The sequence below is a fragment of the Xiphophorus couchianus genome, chromosome 2, assembly GCF_001444195.1.
Source record: "Xiphophorus couchianus chromosome 2, X_couchianus-1.0, whole genome shotgun sequence".
In the NCBI taxonomy this organism is placed as follows: domain Eukaryota; kingdom Metazoa; phylum Chordata; class Actinopteri; order Cyprinodontiformes; family Poeciliidae; genus Xiphophorus; species Xiphophorus couchianus.
In genome coordinates, this window is record NC_040229.1 from 11,135,467 (window position 1) to 11,156,210 (window position 20,744).

The window sequence follows — 20,744 nt, forward strand, 5'->3', positions numbered from 1 at the left end:
GTAGTCTATGAAATAGCAAAGAATGGTAAAACCTAAGATCATACTTATTTTAACAAGAAATAGTGAGTTCCATTAATAGTCAGAATTTGGAATTTTCAAATATGGACTTGGACATATTTTCCTTTATTTGCCAAAGTTACATCTCATAATCATAGGGAAATATTTTAAGGCTTTTGATACAAATGCTAGTACTTATTATCTTAGACCAACAAACCACCTTAACTACAAAAAATAGCCAATGGAAATATAAATATCTTTCATCCAATACATTTTATTGGAAAGCATACACAAATTTTTAAAATAAAGTCTAATTTTTTTGTGTTCTGCTATCAGCTAGCTTCCATAATTTTATATCAGCAATAAAAAATTGTACATACACACAACATGTTGGAAAACGGTGTTTGGTGACTGACTAATATTTGTCAGGCTACAGTGAACATGACAAAAGTTGGAAAAAGACAAGACAGATTCTTTTGCCGAGTTTAAAACAACACAAAACACAAAAGAACCTCACATTAGACCAGTTTTATTTATTTATTTTAGAATTTTTATGCTATTGTTTGTTTATGACAAGAACTGACGATTAAACTGAAAGTCACAACATTGACATGAACAAAATTTTGCACAAATGGCTTGGCTCCCGGAAAAGTGTCGGAATTCCCATCACCAAATCTTCTGAAAAGCGGAAGTGACGTCACCAATACGCTTTTGTCGGTCTTCCTTAAAAATAATGGAGGATCTGTGATGTTATTTTACTTAAAGTGGCTGTTTTAAATGCCCAACAGGCAATTTATCTATAATGTATTAATATTTATTAACAGGTGATCCAATAATTGTGTGTTTTAGTACAGAAGTCACACGGACAGTGAGCTGTTTGTTGTCAAAATGAGCGATGTTGTGGAGAAAACGCTGACTGCTCTACCAAGCCTGCTCTCTTTAGACTCTCAGCCTGGCTCAGCAAAACTCTCCTCCAACTCTAAACTAGGAAACCTCATCAGAGGAATCACTGAACTAACATCAAAACATGTAAGTCGATCCCATAAAGCTCACAAAAGTTGCGGCCTGATATGCTGCTGTCGCATTAGCTTGCTAAACTGCTATGTTCTTCCATTAAAAATGTGTTTGTCCCCAGTAAATGTGTCGCACATTGTTAATTATAGGGCGATATAAACAGATGGTCTGAAGTTTAGTAGTTGTAGTGGCGTGTATTGAGACTTTCGAAAGACTTGTCCTCAATGGTGCGTTCAAGTGCTTGTGTTGGGCTCAGGCTGTTGATATTTGGTGTATGGTTAGCAAGGTTGACATAAAAGTTAAGGTTATTTTATTTAGTTTGACTGTAAGAACAAAGTACTTTAACTTAAAAACACCCTTATAATAGTGTTGCAACAAGGTTGTTTCACTTTATAGACTGCATTAAATGTTAGGTAAACAGATGGGTGTCACCATAAAAAGATTTGCTGGACGATAAATTGTCCCAGAAGTTATTGTGAGAAAATATTATATTGTTTTGAAACCATTTTCAATTAATACGATGGTAATGGCATAATAATGCAGGAACACATAGTGATATATCAATAAACTTTAAATTGGAAATGGAAGACATTTTAAATATCCAAAATAAATAAACAGAACAACAAATTAATTATGAAGCCTCTGTAAAGAAAACTGTCCTTTAAAGAAAGGAGCTATTTGAAATCAAGGCACCAGATTGAAAACGTTACCATCCAATTTTTGGTAGAAAGAGAGAACAGAGATAAATGATAAATCATTCAAATGGAAATTATTGAGCTCGTTTTAATTTCTCATGCGATTAATTGATTTATTGCTTATTGTGACGGGCTGATATTAGCTGAGATTTACAGAGAAAAGTGAGCACTGATATAGCAAAAGTTATTGCATATCAGATTTTTCCTAGTTATTGTGTATAATTTTCTACCTTTCTTTGTGCAGGAGGAAGAGAAACTCATTCAACGAGAGCTCCTGCTAATTAAAGAACAAGTGTCTTCCCCTAACACAACTATGGTATTCTTCTCATTGTTTCGCCGTTTCATCTGCTCCAATACAACAAAATTATCCTTGTTCATTTGTTTATTTATTTTTTCTGTTGTAATCTGATTTAGAGGCAGATGAAGGAGCTCATGGTGAGAGCGATCTACTGTGAGATGCTGGGTTACGGCGTCTCCTTCAGCTATATCCACGCCATTAAACTGGCCCAGCAAGGGAATGTTTTGGAGAAGAGAGTCGGTGTGTTTTCAGGCATAAAATGATACAAAGTTAAGAATAGAAACACTTTACTATAGTTTTATAAGGGAAATATCTCCTGAAGCAAACAGTATTTAAAAAAACATAGCATGTTTCAGTAGAGTATGGGGGAATGTATGTAGAAAATGCATGCAAAGGAGCAAATGCTCAAAATGTTCAGATTTAGATTTTTTAAATTCTAATAATAATAATAAAACACTAAAGTGTTTGTGATTCTCAGGTTACCTTGCTGTCTCGCTGTTTTTGAATGAAAGTCATGAGTTGCTTCTTCTCCTGGTTAACACGGTGCTGAAGGTCAGTCGTTACGGTATTTTGTAGCTTGACTGTCATGTTTCTTTGGTCACACACGTTTATAAATATTTTAACACTTCATAAAAGATAGCAAAAACAAATAACTTTGTGCTTTATTAATCAGATATTGAGTAAACCTCTTCTTGATTGATTAGGATCAGTAAATTTCTCACTTTTCTTATGTTATACACCAAACAGCTCACTGTTTAATAAATTTTGGTTTGTTTTTGTTAAAGAAAAACTCTTAAAAGTTCAGGATGTACACTTTGATAATTCATTGATTTTCTGATGGATTCTGAGTAATGATTCTTTCTAGGGATTACCTGATTTTATTTCTTAATATATATAATTGTCAGGGTAAATTAAGTTAAAGCAAAGTTTGCACGAACGGATTAGGATTTATCAGCTTTTCAAAGAAAGCTGTAAATTTGTAGATTATGATTAGATGTGTTAAAATTGTTTGTGCTAAATTATTAGGCCCTTTTTTAAAAACATAATCGGGCTGAAATATCATGTGGTGCAGGGAATATTTGAGGTAAGCTCTGATTGCTGATCTTAGCTCTGCACCACATTATTATCAAACCTCAATAATAATAAAAAAAGATGCAGCACAGATGTGAAAATAGTAATACTTTTGCACGAGTTAAAATAAAACAGAAAATACGGAGACATTTAAAGGTTCATAATGGTATTGTTGATGTGTTTGCAGGATCTTCAGAGTACGAATCTGATTGAAGTGTGCATGGCGCTCACAGTGGTGGGCCAGATGTTCCCCAAAGACATGATCCCTGCCATCCTCCCCCTGGTGGAGGAAAAGCTCAATCACCCAAAGTAAGAAGCACTTCATGCTTTTTTCAGATGACAAATAAACTTAAACGGATTGACAGACAAGTGTTTGTTGTTACAAACCTGCAGAGAAATAATTCGCCGTAAAGCCGTCCTGGCCCTGTATAAATTCTACCTGATAGCGCCGAATCAAGTTCAGCACATTCACAACAAGTTTCGCAAGGCGCTGTGCGACAAAGACCCCGGCGTGATGTCTGCTTCTCTGCACATTTACCTGCAGCTCATTCAGGTAAATAACAATAATTTAAGCGTTTCATGTTACATTTTTTATCTCTGTGGTGGAATTTGCTGCTGTATGGTTTTATGTTTACTTCAGGTGAATCCAGAAGGTTACAAAGATCTCGCATCGAGTTTTGTCACCATACTGAAGCAGGTGGTGGGAGGGAAGCTGCCCATGGACTTTAACTATCACAGTGTTCCTGCGCCCTGGCTTCAAATCCACCTTCTCAGAATACTCTCCTTACTGGGGAAAAATGACCAGAGGTGATAATTTCTCACTTCCTGTTGTGTTTAAACATTTGTCCACCACAAAGTTTTTATAATTTCTTCTCTCTCTGCACAGCACAAGCGAGATCATGTATGAAATCCTTGACGAGTCTTTGCGACGGGCAGAGATGAACCACAACATCACATATGGTGTGTTTGGCCTCTTTAACAAATGTTTTACTAGAAGGTACATTTTTATTAGCCACTTACTAGCATCTCTCCTTCTTTACAGCTATTTTATACGAGTGTGTAAAATGTACTTACACCATTCATCCCAAATCGGACCTTTTAGAGAAAGCTGCAAAGTGCATTGGCAACTTTGTTCTGTCTCCAAAGATTAATCTAAAGTATCTGGGTGAGATAAGAAAGCATGATTCCTCAGAGATTATTCCCCCATAATAAAAAGTGAGAGTTACACTATGATCTGTTTCTGTAGGTCTGAAGGCTCTCACCTACGTGGTCCAGCAGGACCCAAAGTTAGCTTTACAGCATCAGATGACCATCATCGAGTGTCTTGACCATCCTGACCTCATCATCAAGCGGGAGGTGAGTCGGATGTGGCTCCAGTCGTTGATTCTGGTGTCAAAGTGTCAAAGGTTTCCATCATCACTGGGTTTTTATTCTGCTTTCTTTCAGACGCTGGAGTTGCTCTTTAGAATAACTAATGACCAGAATGTCACGGTGATCGTTGAGAAGATGCTGGACTTTCTGCGAACCAGTGAGGATGATCACACAACCATTGACCTGGTGGGGAAGGTGGCAGAAGTGGCGGAAAAATATCCTTACAAATGTTACAGTGTTTGTCTCAAATCGGCATATTTTTACTAGGTTTTCACCACTTGGTGCTTGTAGTTAAGCACCATACTTGTAGGAATATGGTCATATTGAGCTGAAAACAGAAACTATAATGATAATAGTTTGAAAAATTGATATTCCAGCTAATCTGCTGATTGAATGCACCAGAAGATGCTGAGGAGAGAGACAAACCTGAAAATATTTTACATGGAGTCCAATGGAGGAAGGGCAGACATTCCTGCACTCCAGAAGTGTTTGAAAAAAAACCTGTAGGACCTACAGCAATGGCGATTATGTTTCCGTAAAGCAGACATCCATAGCTACGTTTTGATGCTTAAATTGTTTTTCTAGAGTGAAATATGTACGAACAGCAGCATTTTGTTTGTGAAAAAAGTAGTCAAACTTGAAAAAGCGTCGTTTACTAGAGCGCACACTCTGGCAGTTGAAGAATTCCGTCATTGGATTATAAAGATAACGGCCAAAAATCTGCATAAAACTTAAATTGTGATTTTAGAAAAACTGTAAGGGATATCAAAAAAACTGACTCATTTGAAGAGAACTTAACAGCTTGTGATTTATTTAGAAGTTGAAAGGAGTTTCTAAGTTGAAGTATGCAGATGTAGTAAGCTGTCAAAGAGCACAAAGTTCTTGCAGAATTTTGTAGAATTCTGGAGATTTTCAATGCATTTCAGTGGAGTTGCATAAAAGTCTAAATATCTTTAAAAAATCTAAAAGTTGTTGACATTATTTGGGCCTTTTTATAGTTTTTTGCCAATTTTAATTTTGTCTAGCTTTCTTCGTTGTTTTGTGATTATGTTTTTTGTCTAGTAATTACAGTACTCTAAACAACTATGGTTACTTTAGGTAAACGAGTGTGAAAAATAAATTTTAAGTCTTTGAGAATTAAAGAGATCATCTTTGAGAAGCAGTAAAAACACTTTTCAAAAGATTTATGCTGAACTTTCAATTTGTTTGCTTTGATTTGTCTTGTTTGGAATTTTTTTTCCTATATACTTTCGCACATATGCACCAGATAATGAATGGTTTATCGATACCATGAACACAGTGTTTTCACTCGGTGGAGACTTGTTACAACCAGATATCCCAAACAGTTTTCTTAAACTTCTCTCAGAGGGTGAGTTAACCACAAATCCCACTCGTTCTGCTGGTTAAACGTATTTGATTCTTATTTCCCCCCCCCAATATTTCCAGGATTTGACAGTGTGGAGGAGGACAAGAAGTTGAGGCTGTTTGCTGTGAATTCATACATTTCTTTGCTACAAGGAGACTCCAGCAAACTGCCACAGCATTTTCTTCAAGTCATTTGCTGGGTGAGAGTTGCTCACACATAAACCTCAGCTGCTCATTACTTTACCTCAAGGTTTGCAGACTGAGGGTGAGAGTTTAGTCCGTTTTAGTTGAGCTTCAGTACGTTTGTCTACAAAGTCCGGTTCGTTTGGGGAAGTGTGAATGTGTAATCGAATTCAGATGTGAACCAAAAAAGTGAACTCTCGTCCGCCTAGAAACCCGAGTCTCGGTTCGGTTGAAGTGAAATCTCATTCGGTTCGAATGCAGATGTGGAGACCGCTCCAAAAGCAGGAAGTGAACTACAGCGAAGTAAATACGACCCAAACAAACAAGTGAATCTAATGCTCGTGGTCTTTTACCAAAAACAAAAGAGAAATCCTACAACTGCTAAAATCTGATGCTGCTCCATTTTTGTTTATATTTTTGCAAAGAAGGAAGTGACTCTCATGACTTCTTCTGCGCTTTTTGTGTCGTTTCCTTGAAGGGTTGGTGGTGCAGTTTGGATGTTCAAAATAGTAGTTCCTTTAAATCTAGACTAAAAACCCACCTGTTTAGAGTTGCTTTTGAAACATTATAAATGAAACATTAGTCAACATTTTAAAGTGAGATAATGGTCTAAGAAGTCTAGAAAATGTCCAAATTTAAAATGTTGACATTAAAAACGTGCAGGAACCCTGGCTCCTCTGCTACAGTTTGTTTTGTTGTTGCTGTGTTTAGGTTCTCGGTGAATACTCTCACTTGAGGGAGGATCTTGAGCCAGACGTCATTGTGAGGCTGCTGGCCAAACTGTTGGACATGAAGAGCAGCAGCAGTGAAACAAAGTGCTGGGTCCTCATGGCCATGACCAAGCTCTGCCCCGGTGGAGCGGCTCTGGCGTTGGTTCATAATGTCTCGGAAACCTACAGCAGCTCCCTGGACACCATGCTGAGACAAAGAGCTCAGGAGCTGCAGATCCTCAGCCAGGACTCTGAACTGCAAGCCAAGGTGTTACCGCGAAGTGCCAGCATGGAGCCTGTGGAGGTAATACACAAGCATGGCAGCAGAACAGTCAAGTTATGTCTTAAATATCATTAACTTTATTTTCAATAAGTAAGCATAGAAAAAAAAGAGAATAAATGCTGATTTAATGCCTCGTGCTGTTTGACAGGCTTATGGTTTGTTGACCTGCATGTACATGTCCTCCATGGCACAGAGTTTATTCCAGTAATAGGAATAGTTACCAAACCAACAAGAAGTGCTGTCAGCAATAATCTGAGCAGCTGTTGCAGCATGTCTACAGCCTAGAGAAGTGAGAAAGTTGAGGTTTACAACAGGAGGGTACTGGAATGTTAATGCTTTTTTTTAAAAAAAAAAAAAATCAGAAACATTTAATAAATGATGTTTTAAATTTGGAATCAGGTCATCTTGTTGTTTTAAATATTATGTGCTTATATAAACAAATATTAAAATGTGAAATCTGAATATGAGTAGAACAGAATAGAAGACATTTTTATTGTCTGGCAAATGGAAAATTTAGGTGTAACAGCACCATCAAGTATAAAGGATCACAATAATTACAACAATAATAGTAGTAATAGTGACAATAATATACAGTAGAAAACTAACAAAATAAAAAATACAGTGCAGTTATTAGAAATAATAAATTCAGTATTTTCTTTTCTAGTAACTTACAAGTAACTTTTTAGCAAGATATAAGAGATTGTTTTAAGTCTGTAATTCCTTAATATTGATAAAAACGTTCTTGTTGCACTGGCAGATTATTTCACTTACAACATGAGGAAAAGTGTCTTGTTGTAAGTTAAATAATTTACCTGTGGCACTAGTACTTTTGCAATCAATATTAAGGAATTATTTACTTAAAACAATCACCTACATATTTCTGAAAACTTACTTGTAAATTAGTTTTGTCTTATTTCAAGTGTATTGAAATATTGGTACAAGAAACTAGATAAAAGTACTTAGTTAGATTTTGTGTTTTTTCAGTGCATATCAGTGCAGAAAAACAGATGTACAATAACAGCGGAAATCCCAGGGGTCTAAATAATTTTAGGTTTAACTGTTACTTTTATGAAGATTTTTTTAAGGGTTTTACACACCTCTATCAGGTAAAATGAAGCCATAATTTCAGATATGACCCTGGCAGTTACCCAGTTTCTTAATTATTTTTTAATGGGCTTGTTTACAGCTCTAATCTTGCTGTTTTCCAGGTGGATTCCTCGCTTTCGTTTCTGGACGGATTTGTGTCGGAGGCGTTGGCTGCGGGCGCGGCTCCTTACAAGCCTCCTCATCAAAGGCAGGAAGAACTGTCTCGATCAAAAGGTGAAACTCATGCAAATGTTTTGGCAGAGTTTCCACTGCTTTGTTTGGGCTTGTCCTGATGTTGCTCTTTGTCTCAGCGCTGAACCTGGAGCCCTACGGCCTGTCGCTGCCCATCAGCATGTCCTCATGCAGCATCACTGACAGACAGTCTCCCACCTTGTTGTCCATCAGCTCTGGCCTCTCCGGCGACAGCACTGATTTCTCACACAAGGGCAGGTACTCAGACACGCAGCCACAGGCAGAATTAAGTGTTTTATCTCTTTGAAGTTTAAATCCTGAGTCTGATTTGTTGTGTCAGCTCTACGGTTTTGAAGCTGGATGGCGTAAAGAGGCTGTGGGGCAGAGACGGCTATCTAGTTCAGAAAGAGCCGACAGACGAAGCTCCTCGGATCGAGGCCGCCAGCCCGGTCCGGTCCGCTGACCAACTGGGCGACAACAACGCCTCCAACAGTCAAACACCGACTCCGACACCAACGCCTGAGTGTGACCAGGAAAAGCAGCAGCTGGCGTCCTCGCTGTTTGTCGGTCTGGCCTCCCAGAGCTCCGTGTGTCTGGTGAGCTGATGAACACACACACACACCCACACGCCCACACAGACCCCCACACACCCTTACATGTAAATTGATTCAGAAGACAGGACAGCTTTCTTTGTGTTTTGTTCTTTTGATGGTTGCCTCATGCTCGGAGTTTCAAAACCTGCAATAAAATGTGTTGCTTTCTTTGTGCAAATTTATTGAGGTTTTCTTTTATAAAATATAAATCCAGACTCGTATGACTGAAACAATTTATAGGATTAGACCAATTAATCATGACTAATCGGTTATTAAAGTAATTGTCAACTAATTTAGTTATCGATTAATCGCTAAAAGGAGTATACAGACTCAAAAAAGGTCATTTTGCTGAAAGAAGAATATATTCAGACCAGTAATTAAGCCAAAACTATACAAAAATATATATTTTAATATAATGAAAAAAACTGTCTGTAAATTAAGTGCCTTAGATTTAGCTTCACCTGGTTCAAATTCTGTAAGAAAATAAATCTCCTATTAAGCAGCTTTTGCTGCTTATTATTAATCGATTCATCAAAAAAGAAAAAATTAAAAAATTAGCTGCACCCTGTATTGATGTTAAATTGAGCAGAAAAGACCAAGATTTTTTTACATATTTATGTTAGAAGTATATTTTTAGCTGCAGAATAATCTATATATTATTCAATTACATAAATAATCACTGAATGCAGCCCTAATGTAGTGCATTAATATAACGTGTGATAGAAATTATTTGTTGTTTTTCTACCAGATGGGAAAGTCTGACCCAACTTTCCAGCGTTTCAGAAGAAAAACCAAAGCTTCAGGGAGTTCTGAGCAAATAACCAACCCGCTTGTCTCGCCCTCTGACGGTTCTGATAACTTGCTGTATATAAACCTGCTGGACTCACCAGACCTGGACGTCTCGCCGCCTGAACAGACACCCGGCCTCACTGCTCCGAACGGCTCCTGTGATGCAGAAGAAGAGTCGACTGACACAGACGTGAAGGAAATCGAAACTCCTCCCATCAGAGATGAAGGTGTGACAGCTCAAGCTTCTCCACACGACGACCCAGACGGATCCAAAGACCCGAGTCTCACCTGGCATCTTCCAGCTGAGCTTTCTGCTCTTTCTCACTCTAAACTCACTCCTCTGTTCTCCAAACAAAACCTGGATGTCTCGGCCTGCCACGTCCAGAAAGAAGACTCAGTCGTTCTTGTTGTCTTTATTTCCAACTGCTCAGACTCTTTCCTTCAGCAGATACGACTTCAGGTCGACTCTGAAGAACTAGAGGTGCGTCATGCAACAGAAAACCTCAAAATATCTTCTTTCTGTGCGTCTTTTTGAAATATAATCTCATGTTCTTGTTTTGAAGGTATCCTGTGTGTCTGATTGTCCATCAGAGGAGTTACAAAGCCACAGTGTAGCAGTTTGTCAGTATTTCCTAACTGTAAAGAGACCCTCTGTCGACTTTGATCTATTTGCGACGGTGTCATGGCAACCGCCTGCTGGGTCGCCCCTGACGACGCAGTTCTCCTACAGACTTTCTCTAACAACCTTCATCAGGTGAGATAGTTTTGGGATTTTCTTGCATTCGTCAGGAGGGTGTTTAAATTAATCAGGGCTGAAACATTAATCGGATTAATCATGATGAATTTATTATTGAAATAATCGTCAAATAATTTGGTAATTGATTGATCATTAACTGGAGTATACAGACTAAAAAAACTGCCATTTGCTGAAAGATCAGCACAGTCAGAGCAGTAATTAAGGCCAGACTTCATTGTCTCAATTACTGCTCTCACTGTAATAAGTTGTTTTTTAAAAATTAATATATATATATTAAAAAAATTTCAGTAAATATGTTCTATCCAGTACTCCTTTAAGTGCTAGTTTTAACTTTAACTGGTTCAAATTTTGTAAATAAAGATGTCTTTCTAAGAACCTTTTACTATCCAATTATTATTTGGTTGATGCAAATAATCAACAGCTTTTCACATGTTGATTGTAAAACTATATTTTTAGCTGAAGATGCATCCTTTGCTATAAGAGATTAAGCATTCACTAATAGAATTATGTCATTTGATTTTAGTTAATAAATCGTTTTTCTTATTATTTAAAAATGAATTGAATTATCTGTTTGTATCTTTAATGTATTTCTAATAGGGATGCATGATATGCAACATCGGAATCGGCCGATATTAGTCATTTTTTAACATATTGGTATCGGTCCATTAAATATAACTGAGCCGACATTTATTTTTATGTGTTTCTGGTTGGCTCTTTTCCAAAGGTGTCAAAACTGTAGTGAAATATATATAATATTAGTAAATATTGGCTGTCAGCCCATAACTGCAATATTAATATCAGATGTCAATATCAGGATAAATTTTTGTATTTGTGCATCCCTAATTACAAATATGGTATAAAATAAACTTAAGTGGTTAAATGAAAAATCTGCAGTGTGCCAACTTTTTAAAATCCGAACAATCAATTGAGTAATCAATGACTTAAATAATTGTTAGTTGCAGCCTTAAAATGAGTCGATTATTTCCTGCAGAGCTTTGAGGCTTTCCACAGAGGAGTACGGAGCCATGTGGCTGGCCTTCTCTCATGACACCAAGCAGAACCTGACGCTGATCCACGATGGTCAGGATCCCCTCGCTGCCACTCTGGATGTACTGAAGAGGAAACTCCAGCTTCATGTGGTGGAAGTTATAGGTAAACTCAGAAAAAAGGCATCTCACACAAGTAATGAGCAGCTTCTTTCACTTGTTAGAGCAAAATACGTTAATTTAAAAGCTATTTCCAGGCAGAGTATTTTAAAAATAGATATATTTTTGTCTTCATTTTGTTTTTGTCTTTATTTAACCAGGTATATTTCATTAATATTAGAAATATCCTTTTCAAGAGACACCTGGCTAAGACTGGCAGCAGCACAGCAACAGTTACAAATCATAAAACTTACAGATATTAAAATGCAATTAATAAGGATAATAAAGAAAGAATAATCACAAAGTGCAAATGCATCCATAAAAATAAAAATAATACAACTTGCTATTAGTCAATGTATTTAGAAAGAAATGCCTTATTTACAAACTGATCTAGAGTGGCCTTAAATTCATTAAAAACGTATTTAAATTATGTAAGTTTTCTATTTGGAAACATCTTATTTTATAAATATCAGATTTTGAACACGTTTTATATCATAATCATATATTTATGATTTGTAAGTATTTTTTCAGATTGTTATCAGATTGTAACTGATCTGTAAAATATTTGGTAAATTTTAATATTTTTGACCCTTAAAGTAATTAATCCTTTCATGCATGAATTATGATCTTTTTTTTTTTTTTCGATTCTCAATCTTTATTAAATCCTTCAACAATAAAACATACAGTGAAACCAATGTTAACAATATCACTACTGTGAAGTATACAACCTTAAGTAGTTATACAGAGAAGGATTTGAGTTTTTAACATTTTCCCCCCTGAACCCCTCCCGATCCTCCCGTACTCCCCCCACCCCAGCCAGCAGAAGGAACTAAAGGAAAAAAAAAAAAAAAAAAGTACAAACACACTATCTTTTATTCTGGACCAATAGTGTTTGAGCCTTTCCTCTATGGTTTTAAGAACGGTTCCCACATACTCTGATACGCCTCAATCTGACCGTTTATCTTGTAGATGAGTCGTTCATAAGAAGCAGTTTCTAAAAGAGCTGCATACCATTCTGTATAAGTAGGGATACTTTGACCTTTCCAGTGTCTTAATATAACTCGTTTAGCCGTTGTGAGGGCTATTTTTAACCACTGTATTTTTTTTGTTCCTATTTTGACTTTATAATCAAAGAAGTTAAGAAGTGCCAGTGTAGGTGTCAACAATAGGTTGGAGTTGAGGGTGCTGTTAATTTTCCCCATGACCTCCTGCCAATAGGAAATTAGTTTCGGACACATGAGGAACATATGAAGCATGTCTCCTGAGCTTTGTTTGCATCGCCAGCAAGTATCAGAGTAACTTATTTTAGCTCTGAATAATTTAACTGGTGTCCAATATAATCGATTCGTAATTTTGAACTGTATCAGTTTGGAGCGTGCATCTCTCATGGGCTTTAACATTTGTTTGACTATTGCAGCCCACTGTTCCTCTGTGAACTGTATGTTTAACTCTGATTCCCACACCTTCTTAAGTCCTGTATTAATATTGCAAGTGTTCTCAATCAGATAGTTATAAATATGACTTACCCGTCTTGGGGAGTCTTTTACTTTGTTAAATATGGTGTATATTGGTGATTCCATGGGTATGCTTCCCTCAGGATTCTTTAATTTTGTAAGGCAGTCTCTAATTTGTAGGAACTTCCAGAAATCCTTGTGGTTTAGATTGTATAGTTCTTGAAATTGTTGAAATGACAGTAAGGTACCATTTTTGAGAAGCAGTTTATACGGTCAATCCCTTTTATAAGCCAGCTCCTCCAAAAGATCATTTTCCCCCCTATTTTTATTTTTGGGTTATTCCACACTGAGGCTGTTCCCTGAGCGAAAGGACAGCTGTTTGCTTTTTTATGTAACTGCTGCCAAACCTTTTTAGTGTGAGTGATAATTGGATTGGATTTAACTCCATCATTTGAATGTTGGGATAGATAATCAAAAACTTTAAATGGAGCATTTATTTCACCTTCCAAGCTCACCCAGATCGGACTATTGTGGTTGTGTAACATAATGGATGTTATTTGTGCGCTTGTAAAAGCTTCCTGATAAAGTTGCATATTGGGAAGTCGTAATCCTCCGTATTCTACTTTAGTTTGGAGTTTTAGGACAGACATTTTAGGCTTTTTCCCCTCCCAGATAAAGTTGTTTATCATTTTGTCCAGGGTCTTAAATATAGAGTGTGGAATTTTGAGAGGTAATAAACTGAATAGGTAATTTAATTTTGGTGTAATAATCATTTTAATGGCTTGGACTCTACCCCATAGTGATATTTGTAGCTTGTCCCATCCCTTTAAAAGTAAACTTATCTTATTTATCACAGGTTCAAAGTTGTCCAGAATAATGTCTTCCAGGCCCGGGTTCAGCAGTATTCCTAAGTATTTAAGGTTTTTTGGTACCCACTGAAATTTCCATTTTTGTATATGGCTTTTGTAACAAAGTTTTGACAAGGGCATTACTTCGCATTTAGACCAGTTAATCTTGTATCCAGACAAATCAGAAAAATTGTTAATTAAATCCAGTAAAGGAGGTAATGATTCCTCAGGATTCGACAGCAGAAGCAGCACATCATCTGCAAATATTAACATTTTGTTGTCTATTTCACCCATTGTTATACCTTTTATTATTTTGTTTTGTCTGATGGCTTGGGCTAAGGGTTCGAGTGCAATAATAAAGAGTAGGGGCGACAATGGATCTCCCTGTTTAGTCCCGCGTTCAATTAAGAATTGATCTGATCTTGATCCATTTGTCGTTACAGTTGCTTTTGAGTCTGTGTATATCATTTTTATTATTTCTAGAAAAGAGTGTTGAAACCCAAATTTTCCAAGTGTATAGTAAAGATAGTTCCAGCTGACCCTGTCAAACGCTTTTTCCGCGTCAAGTGACAGGGCCGCTACAGGAAAATTTAAATGTTGGGCCTTCCAAATCAGATGTAGTAAACGTCTTAGACTATCAGAGGAGGTTCTGCCCTTGACGAAGCCTGTTTGGTCCGGATGTATAATTGATGTTATGACTTTATTAATCCGCAATGATAATATTTTTGTGAATAATTTTGCATCACAGCACAATAAGCTTATTGGCCTGTAGCTTGAACATTCCAGAGGGTCTTTTCCTTTCTTCGGAATGACAGTAATTAATGATTCCTTCATGGATGTGGGGAGTCGATGCGAATTGATAGCTGAATTAAAGGTTTTTAATATTTCTGTGCCCAGTTCAGATGTAAATGTTTTATAAAACTCGTTAGGAAAACCGTCCAGGCCTGGGGTTTTCCCATTGGGTGAGGTTTTAATGCATTTAACGAGTTCTTCCATAGTAATAGGCCTTTCTAGTTGTGTGGCACTCTCTTTGGACAATTTCTGAAGACTTAACCTTCCAAAAAACTCTTCTGCTGTATTTGAATCAAATTGTCCTTCTTGAGAATAAAGGTGCTTATAGAAATCTTTGAATACTTTGTTGATTTCTTTCTGACTAGTAACTACATTCCCAGCCCCATTCTTTATCGCACTAATTTGACGCGCTGCTTGTTTGGCCTTTAATTGGCTGGCTAATAATTTATCCGCTTTATCGCCTGATTCATACCATCTCTGTTTGATCCTGAAAAGAGAGTACTCTACTTTTTTAGAAAATATTGTATTTAGCTCATATTTAGCTCTGACTAATTTATCAAAGATTGAAGGGTTAAGATTTTCCGAATATTCCCTCTCCAATTTCTTTATCTCATTTTCATATCGGTTTATATTTTGGGAGTCTTGTTTTTTGATCCGGGAGGAGTGTTGTATCAGTATTCCCCTAATATATGCTTTGAACCCATCCCAAATTGAGTTTTGGTCTGCAGTATTGTTGTTGTTTATAAAGTATTCAGTAATTAGTTCTCTGAGTTTTTTGCATAGGTCAGCATCATTTAGTAAACTGGTGTTCAACCTCCATCCCCTAGCCCTTTCATAATGAGAACCCAATTGTAGGACTAGGTCTATGGGGGCATGATCGGTTATTGCTATTGAACCAATATTACAATTCCCAACATTTTCAATGAGAGAGTGTGAGATCAGGAAATAGTCTATCCGGCTATAAACAGAGTGCCTACTTGAGAAGAAGGTATAGTCTCGCGCTGAAGGATTTAGGAGCCTCCATACATCTGATAGACCAGCATGTTTGCACAGAGTTTTAATCGCTTCCTGGGTTTTGCTGGTTCTATGAATTGATTTCCCGGATTTATCCAAAACAGGGTCTAAGACTTGATTGAAATCTCCTGCTACGATAGTAGGGAAGTCCCCAAAATCCGTAAAAATTGTCTTTAGCTGTAAGGAAAAATCTGGATCCTCTGTATTAGGGGCATATATATTGGCTATAATAATGTTTTGTCCTGAAATATTGACTAGAAGAACTATTACTCGACCCTCTTTGTCTTTATATTCTTTCTCCACCTGAATTGAGAGATGTTTAGAAAATAGAATGGACACTCCTCGTTTTTTCTGTTTGAAAGTATTATGGTAAGCTTGTCCCACCCACCTATCTTTAATTCTGTTAACATCTTTCTCTAACAAGTGTGTTTCTTGTAGCATCATCACATCTACTTTTTTCTGCTTTAGATATTTAAGTACTTTGCATCGTTTGGTGTAAGAGCCCAAACCATTAACGTTCCATGAGGATATTTTAACTATGGTCCCCATATTTTATGTTTGTTTATCAATAATAGTAACAAGACCATCATTGTGTCTTGTGCTGTGTCAGTTGTGTTTATACATATAACAAAAGAAAACACAGAAAAAGGCTGGCTGAGATGGAGGACCCCAAAAACAAAAACAAAAATTAGACGCAAACAAAAGCGTCTTTTGTAAAATAACCACGCCTTATTCCTTATGACGAGCATGGCGGCCTTCAGAGTGAGCTGCCTCGGCCAATAACATAGAATAATAATAGGCATCAAGAACTTCCGCCAGAACTTTGTTAGTGCAAATGACTTAGATAAGAAGAAAAAAAAGGGGAAAATTACCAAATAAGCTGGGCTATTTAAACTGTATGTTAAACCAATATGAGGGACATGAACACCTAGCAATTTAGATTGCCACACACTCATATTTATCGATCCAAAACACCAAATATGCGACTTAAATTGCTTACATAGCAATCGATTTTCCCCATCAGCAAAAATTCACCGAAATAACATAAATCTGACCAGATTAACGAAGTCCAGTTTCAACGTGTATAATATGATAAACATCTTAGTCTTAATAAGTTGGAGGTTATGATTAGTGATCTCAGAAAGGAGGTATTACCACTGATCATCGCAGCCTGTTCGTTCATTCACCTTCCTCTGGGGGTTGGTATTTGTCTATCATCTTCTTTGCTGCGGTGGCGTCTTCAAAGCGGAGGCGTTCCTTACCGAGGGAGACCCAAAACACTGCTGGGTACTGCGCGGTGTATTTCAGTCCCTTGGCTCTGCACATACGTCTGACCTCAAAGAATTTGTTTCTTTTTTCTTGTACTTCCCTCGTGAAGTCTGGAAAAAACTCTATCTTGTTTCCCCTCCAGTGAAAAGTTCCAACCTCTCGAGCTCTGAGTCGTATTTTCTCCTTGTCTGTGAAGCGAAGGAATCTCACCAGGATGTGTCGGGGTCCGGCTGGCGTGTTTCGTCTGTTTTCTTTTAGAGCAGCAGGTACCCTGTGAGCCTTTTCAATGACGATTTGATCCGTTCCCTGATCCTGTGGGAGTAGGGCTCGTAGTATGTCCATGACACACTCCGGTACGTTATCCCCCTTCTCCGAGAGCTCCGGGACACCCTTGATCCTTAGATTGTTTCTCTTGCTGTAGTTTTCTTGATATTGGATCCGATCTTCCAGCTGTGCAACTTTGGACTTGAGCTCAGCCGTGCTCGCAGTGAGCACCGCATTCTCATCCTCAAGTTGCGACACTCTGTTTTCCGCTTCCCCCATCCTGCCGCTGAGGCCGGCCAAGTCTGATTTCAACGAGTCCAGACAGTCTCTAATTGTGATCACGTCTGCTCCGACCTGCTGTATTTTGTCTTGGAGGTCCCGGTTCATGACGCGAATCTCGTTTAAAATCATTGAATCTGTCCCTGCATCAGCGAGCGTCTCCATGCTAGTGTTAGCATTAGCCTCGTTAGCTCGTGGGTTCGACCGGATCATTTGGTCGATTTTAGGGCCCGGTGTGCTCTTTATCCTTGAATTTTTCCCTCTGTTCATCTGTATTGCTTACCCTGTACCTCGCTCACACGGGTTAAGTCTTCTGACGGAAAGTAGCAACGTAAAACTGGCCGATATCAGCTCTGGCTCCTCAGCATGCGTTCTCTCCTCGCCGCATCGTCACCGGAAGTCCGAATTATGATCTTTTATGTCAGGATTTTGTTCCCAAAGTGTTTTTGATTTTCAGAAGGCATAAATAAAAAGTGTGGGGAAAAAATTGTAGTTGTAATTTTCTCCAAATACAAGGTTGTTATTAGGAAAAAACATCAGTATGATTAGTCTTTAGGGTTTACTTGATGTCAGAATATATTTTTTACCTGCCAGAGTAAAAGGAAGGACAGAATATTCCAGAGTTGCTTTTTCATCTGTCTGCCATATTGGATTTAACAAAAATCTTCTTGCACGTGCAGTGGATGACCAGTAGTTGGCAGTGTATTGTATGATGCACTAATGTCGACTTTAGTGGACTGTGTGGATTTATAGCATAAAAGTCCACAAGAAAATGACTTTTAGGTAGCTGCCTACTGCAGTCACCACTATGCATGAAAGTAATTAGTTTGCTTCAGATGTTTAACCTCATTATTGTTCTTTTTCTAGCAGACAAACTGCTTGCTTTTTCAAGTGTCAGTCATTTAAGTATGATTGAACAACTGAACAGTGTAAAATATGCTTTGATAAAAATAATTGTTAGTATATATCACACAGAATGAAGCACATACTTTACTCAGTGTTTTTACTGACACCTGATGAGTGAATTTTCTGTTTGTTCCCTCAGGCGTGGAAGCGATCGTGGCTTGCTGCCTGCAGCAGGATCAGCCGTGTCTCATGCACTGCCGCATGCATGCTGGCATGCTGGCTGTGTGGCTGCGCTCTCCAGTCCCCGACCTGCCGGACTGCCTCCTCTACTGCTGTCAGAGAGCTCTGCAGGAGCTCTGACCGCCTCGGCTGGCAGCACCGGAACCACTCAGAACCCCCAAGCACTGAACAAAGAGATCCACAGATCTGCAGGACACTCCAGCACCAGCTGCTGCTTTGATTTCACATATTTACCGACCGTTGTTGTTTTATTTTAATTTGTTCACAAATTATTTAAAATTATGGAAAGTCATGGCAGGTAACAAGCTCAGGGCCTCAGGGTGTTTTAAATTACACTATTGTCTTAAAACTATTATAGTATTGTGATAATAGTTTGAGTAAATCTGTGAAACTATTAACTACATTTATTAGTAATAAGCAAACAAACCCAAAACAAATCCCTGCTTTTAAAATTAGCTTCATTTTTGTGTCTAAAATAGTCCTGACAGTAAAAAACTCCATAAAGGCTGAGCAATAAGTGTAGTTTATTTTTTAGATAAACTACAGAGAAGTATGAAGATATATGAAGAAACTCACATTATAATGAACATAAGTTGGAGTGTTTAGAGCTTCATTTCAGCTTATTTGCAAATTTTCTGAGACTTCATTAATGTTTGAGCCATAGCTGCTCCAGTTGTGTCTCCTAAATCTATAACATTAGAGTATCCCCATATGTTGCAAGCCTAGCATTACTTTTACAGGATTATGTAAAAGGGGGGAAAAAATCCCAGGAAAGCAGAAATCTAAAGGGATTTTTGAAATTATTATGTCTAAAAACAAATTTTAAACTCCTGTCATGAAAAAAAAGTTTTTTTCTCATAAAGTCAATCTGAAATTTATCAAAGTGAAAACCAGGGTTTTATTTATCTAAGTTAAAATTTACATTAGTGTCAGTCACTTCTTTTGGAAAACAATGGGAAATGTTCTCCATCTTAGCCAGCAGAGCTCTCATGCCCATGTTAAATTTCTGTCTCTATAAAATTCATTGCCTTCCATGTAAGATTATCATCTACGCACTCATTGATTTCTGTTAACTTAAGTCTTTCACTACTATATTTTCAGTATTAAAAACATATTTATTTAATTTGTTTGCTTTATACTAACTTCACAGGAGATCTGTGCTGTTGGACCACTTTGTGAGGGTTTGCTGGTGGAGTTTGATCTATTTTTCATGTCTGATGCTGATTTAAACGGTATTGACAGTGTTTGTACATCCACAACCGTATGCCTTAATTTCAAATGCCAAGATGGCATGTTTAATTTGTGCCTGTGGTACAGAGAAGAGTCCTCGTTCGTTGGAGTGCCTGTCACTACATTCTGGGGCTATGAATAAATGCAACACTTGTAAACAGATCGTATTTTGTTGGTTTTATTTAAGGGACACTATATGCAAAGTAAATACAAATGGTTTTTCATGCAACACTTTCCAAAACTATTAATAGTTTAACTTTTACAAGCACAAATTGTGCAATTTATTAACATTTTATATGGGATAGACCAACATATTATAGTGTGGGTAAAAAAAAAGTTTTCAATTATTTTGAAGTTTTGCAAGAAAAACAGTGCAGCAACTCTGGTCTCTAGCTGTGCGAAGCTGCAAAAATGATTTAGAGCTGTAACTTCATCTGTATTTTCTGGTTAAATCAAGGTCACACTTTTCATATTTTTATTTGTAAAACGTTTGAAAACCATTTTTCATTTTCCTTCCCCTTTATTCAAACCACTTTGTGTTTATCTGTAATATAAAATCCCAGTGAAATACATTAAAGTTTGTCTTTGCAACATGACATGTTCAAAAGTTTGAGCCATTTTGCTTCTTATAGTGCATAATGTTCATCCAAATTCACCTTAAATCATGATTTAAAACACACCTCTATTATTAACCTCTAAGTTAACTAAATATAAAAGTACATCACAAAAGTCTACAACACAAAACATCTAATGAAACATTGCTTTCCAGGTTGAGAACTTTCTGAAACATGGCGGGGAAAAGACCTTTACGACTTGCTGAACCATGATTTCTAATCTCTACTAAACAAAATCATACGGAGAATATCTAGCCATCAGTTTGTGAACTCAAGCTCTTGCATACCTCATTCATACCTCTAAATTGGACAAGCAGATTTTTGAAAGTTTGTGGAGTGGACTAG

At 37.3% G+C, this 20,744-nt stretch overlaps 1 protein-coding gene across 1 annotated transcript; it reads left to right on the forward strand.

Annotated features, from left to right (window-relative positions):
- The first annotated feature begins 688 nt into the window (after positions 1–688).
- ap4e1 (adaptor related protein complex 4 subunit epsilon 1) lies at positions 689–19,945 on the forward strand. Its single transcript, XM_028041737.1, has 21 exons — positions 689–1,026; positions 1,951–2,022; positions 2,121–2,244; positions 2,483–2,556; positions 3,263–3,384; positions 3,469–3,628; positions 3,716–3,882; positions 3,962–4,035; positions 4,118–4,240; positions 4,322–4,431; positions 4,522–4,661; positions 5,703–5,815; positions 5,893–6,011; positions 6,706–7,008; positions 8,196–8,307; positions 8,385–8,523; positions 8,606–8,861; positions 9,607–10,128; positions 10,211–10,401; positions 11,396–11,556; positions 18,515–19,945. The coding sequence occupies exons 1-21, from the start codon at positions 886–888 to the stop codon at positions 18,673–18,675; spliced, it is 3,384 nt and encodes a 1,127-aa protein (XP_027897538.1). The 5' UTR covers positions 689–885; the 3' UTR covers positions 18,676–19,945.
- The last annotated feature ends 799 nt before the right edge of the window (positions 19,946–20,744 follow it).

Bases quoted from the DNA above. Each gene is read 5' to 3' on its own strand.
- ap4e1 (XM_028041737.1), top strand. From the start codon at position 886: ATGAGCGATGTTGTGGAGAAAACGCTGACTGCTCTACCAAGCCTGCTC. The intron at 2,023-2,120 runs GTATTCTTCTCA...AATCTGATTTAG, and splicing joins CTTCCCCTAACACAACTATG to AGGCAGATGAAGGAGCTCAT. The intron at 5,816-5,892 runs GTGAGTTAACCA...CAATATTTCCAG, and splicing joins TCTTAAACTTCTCTCAGAGG to GATTTGACAGTGTGGAGGAG.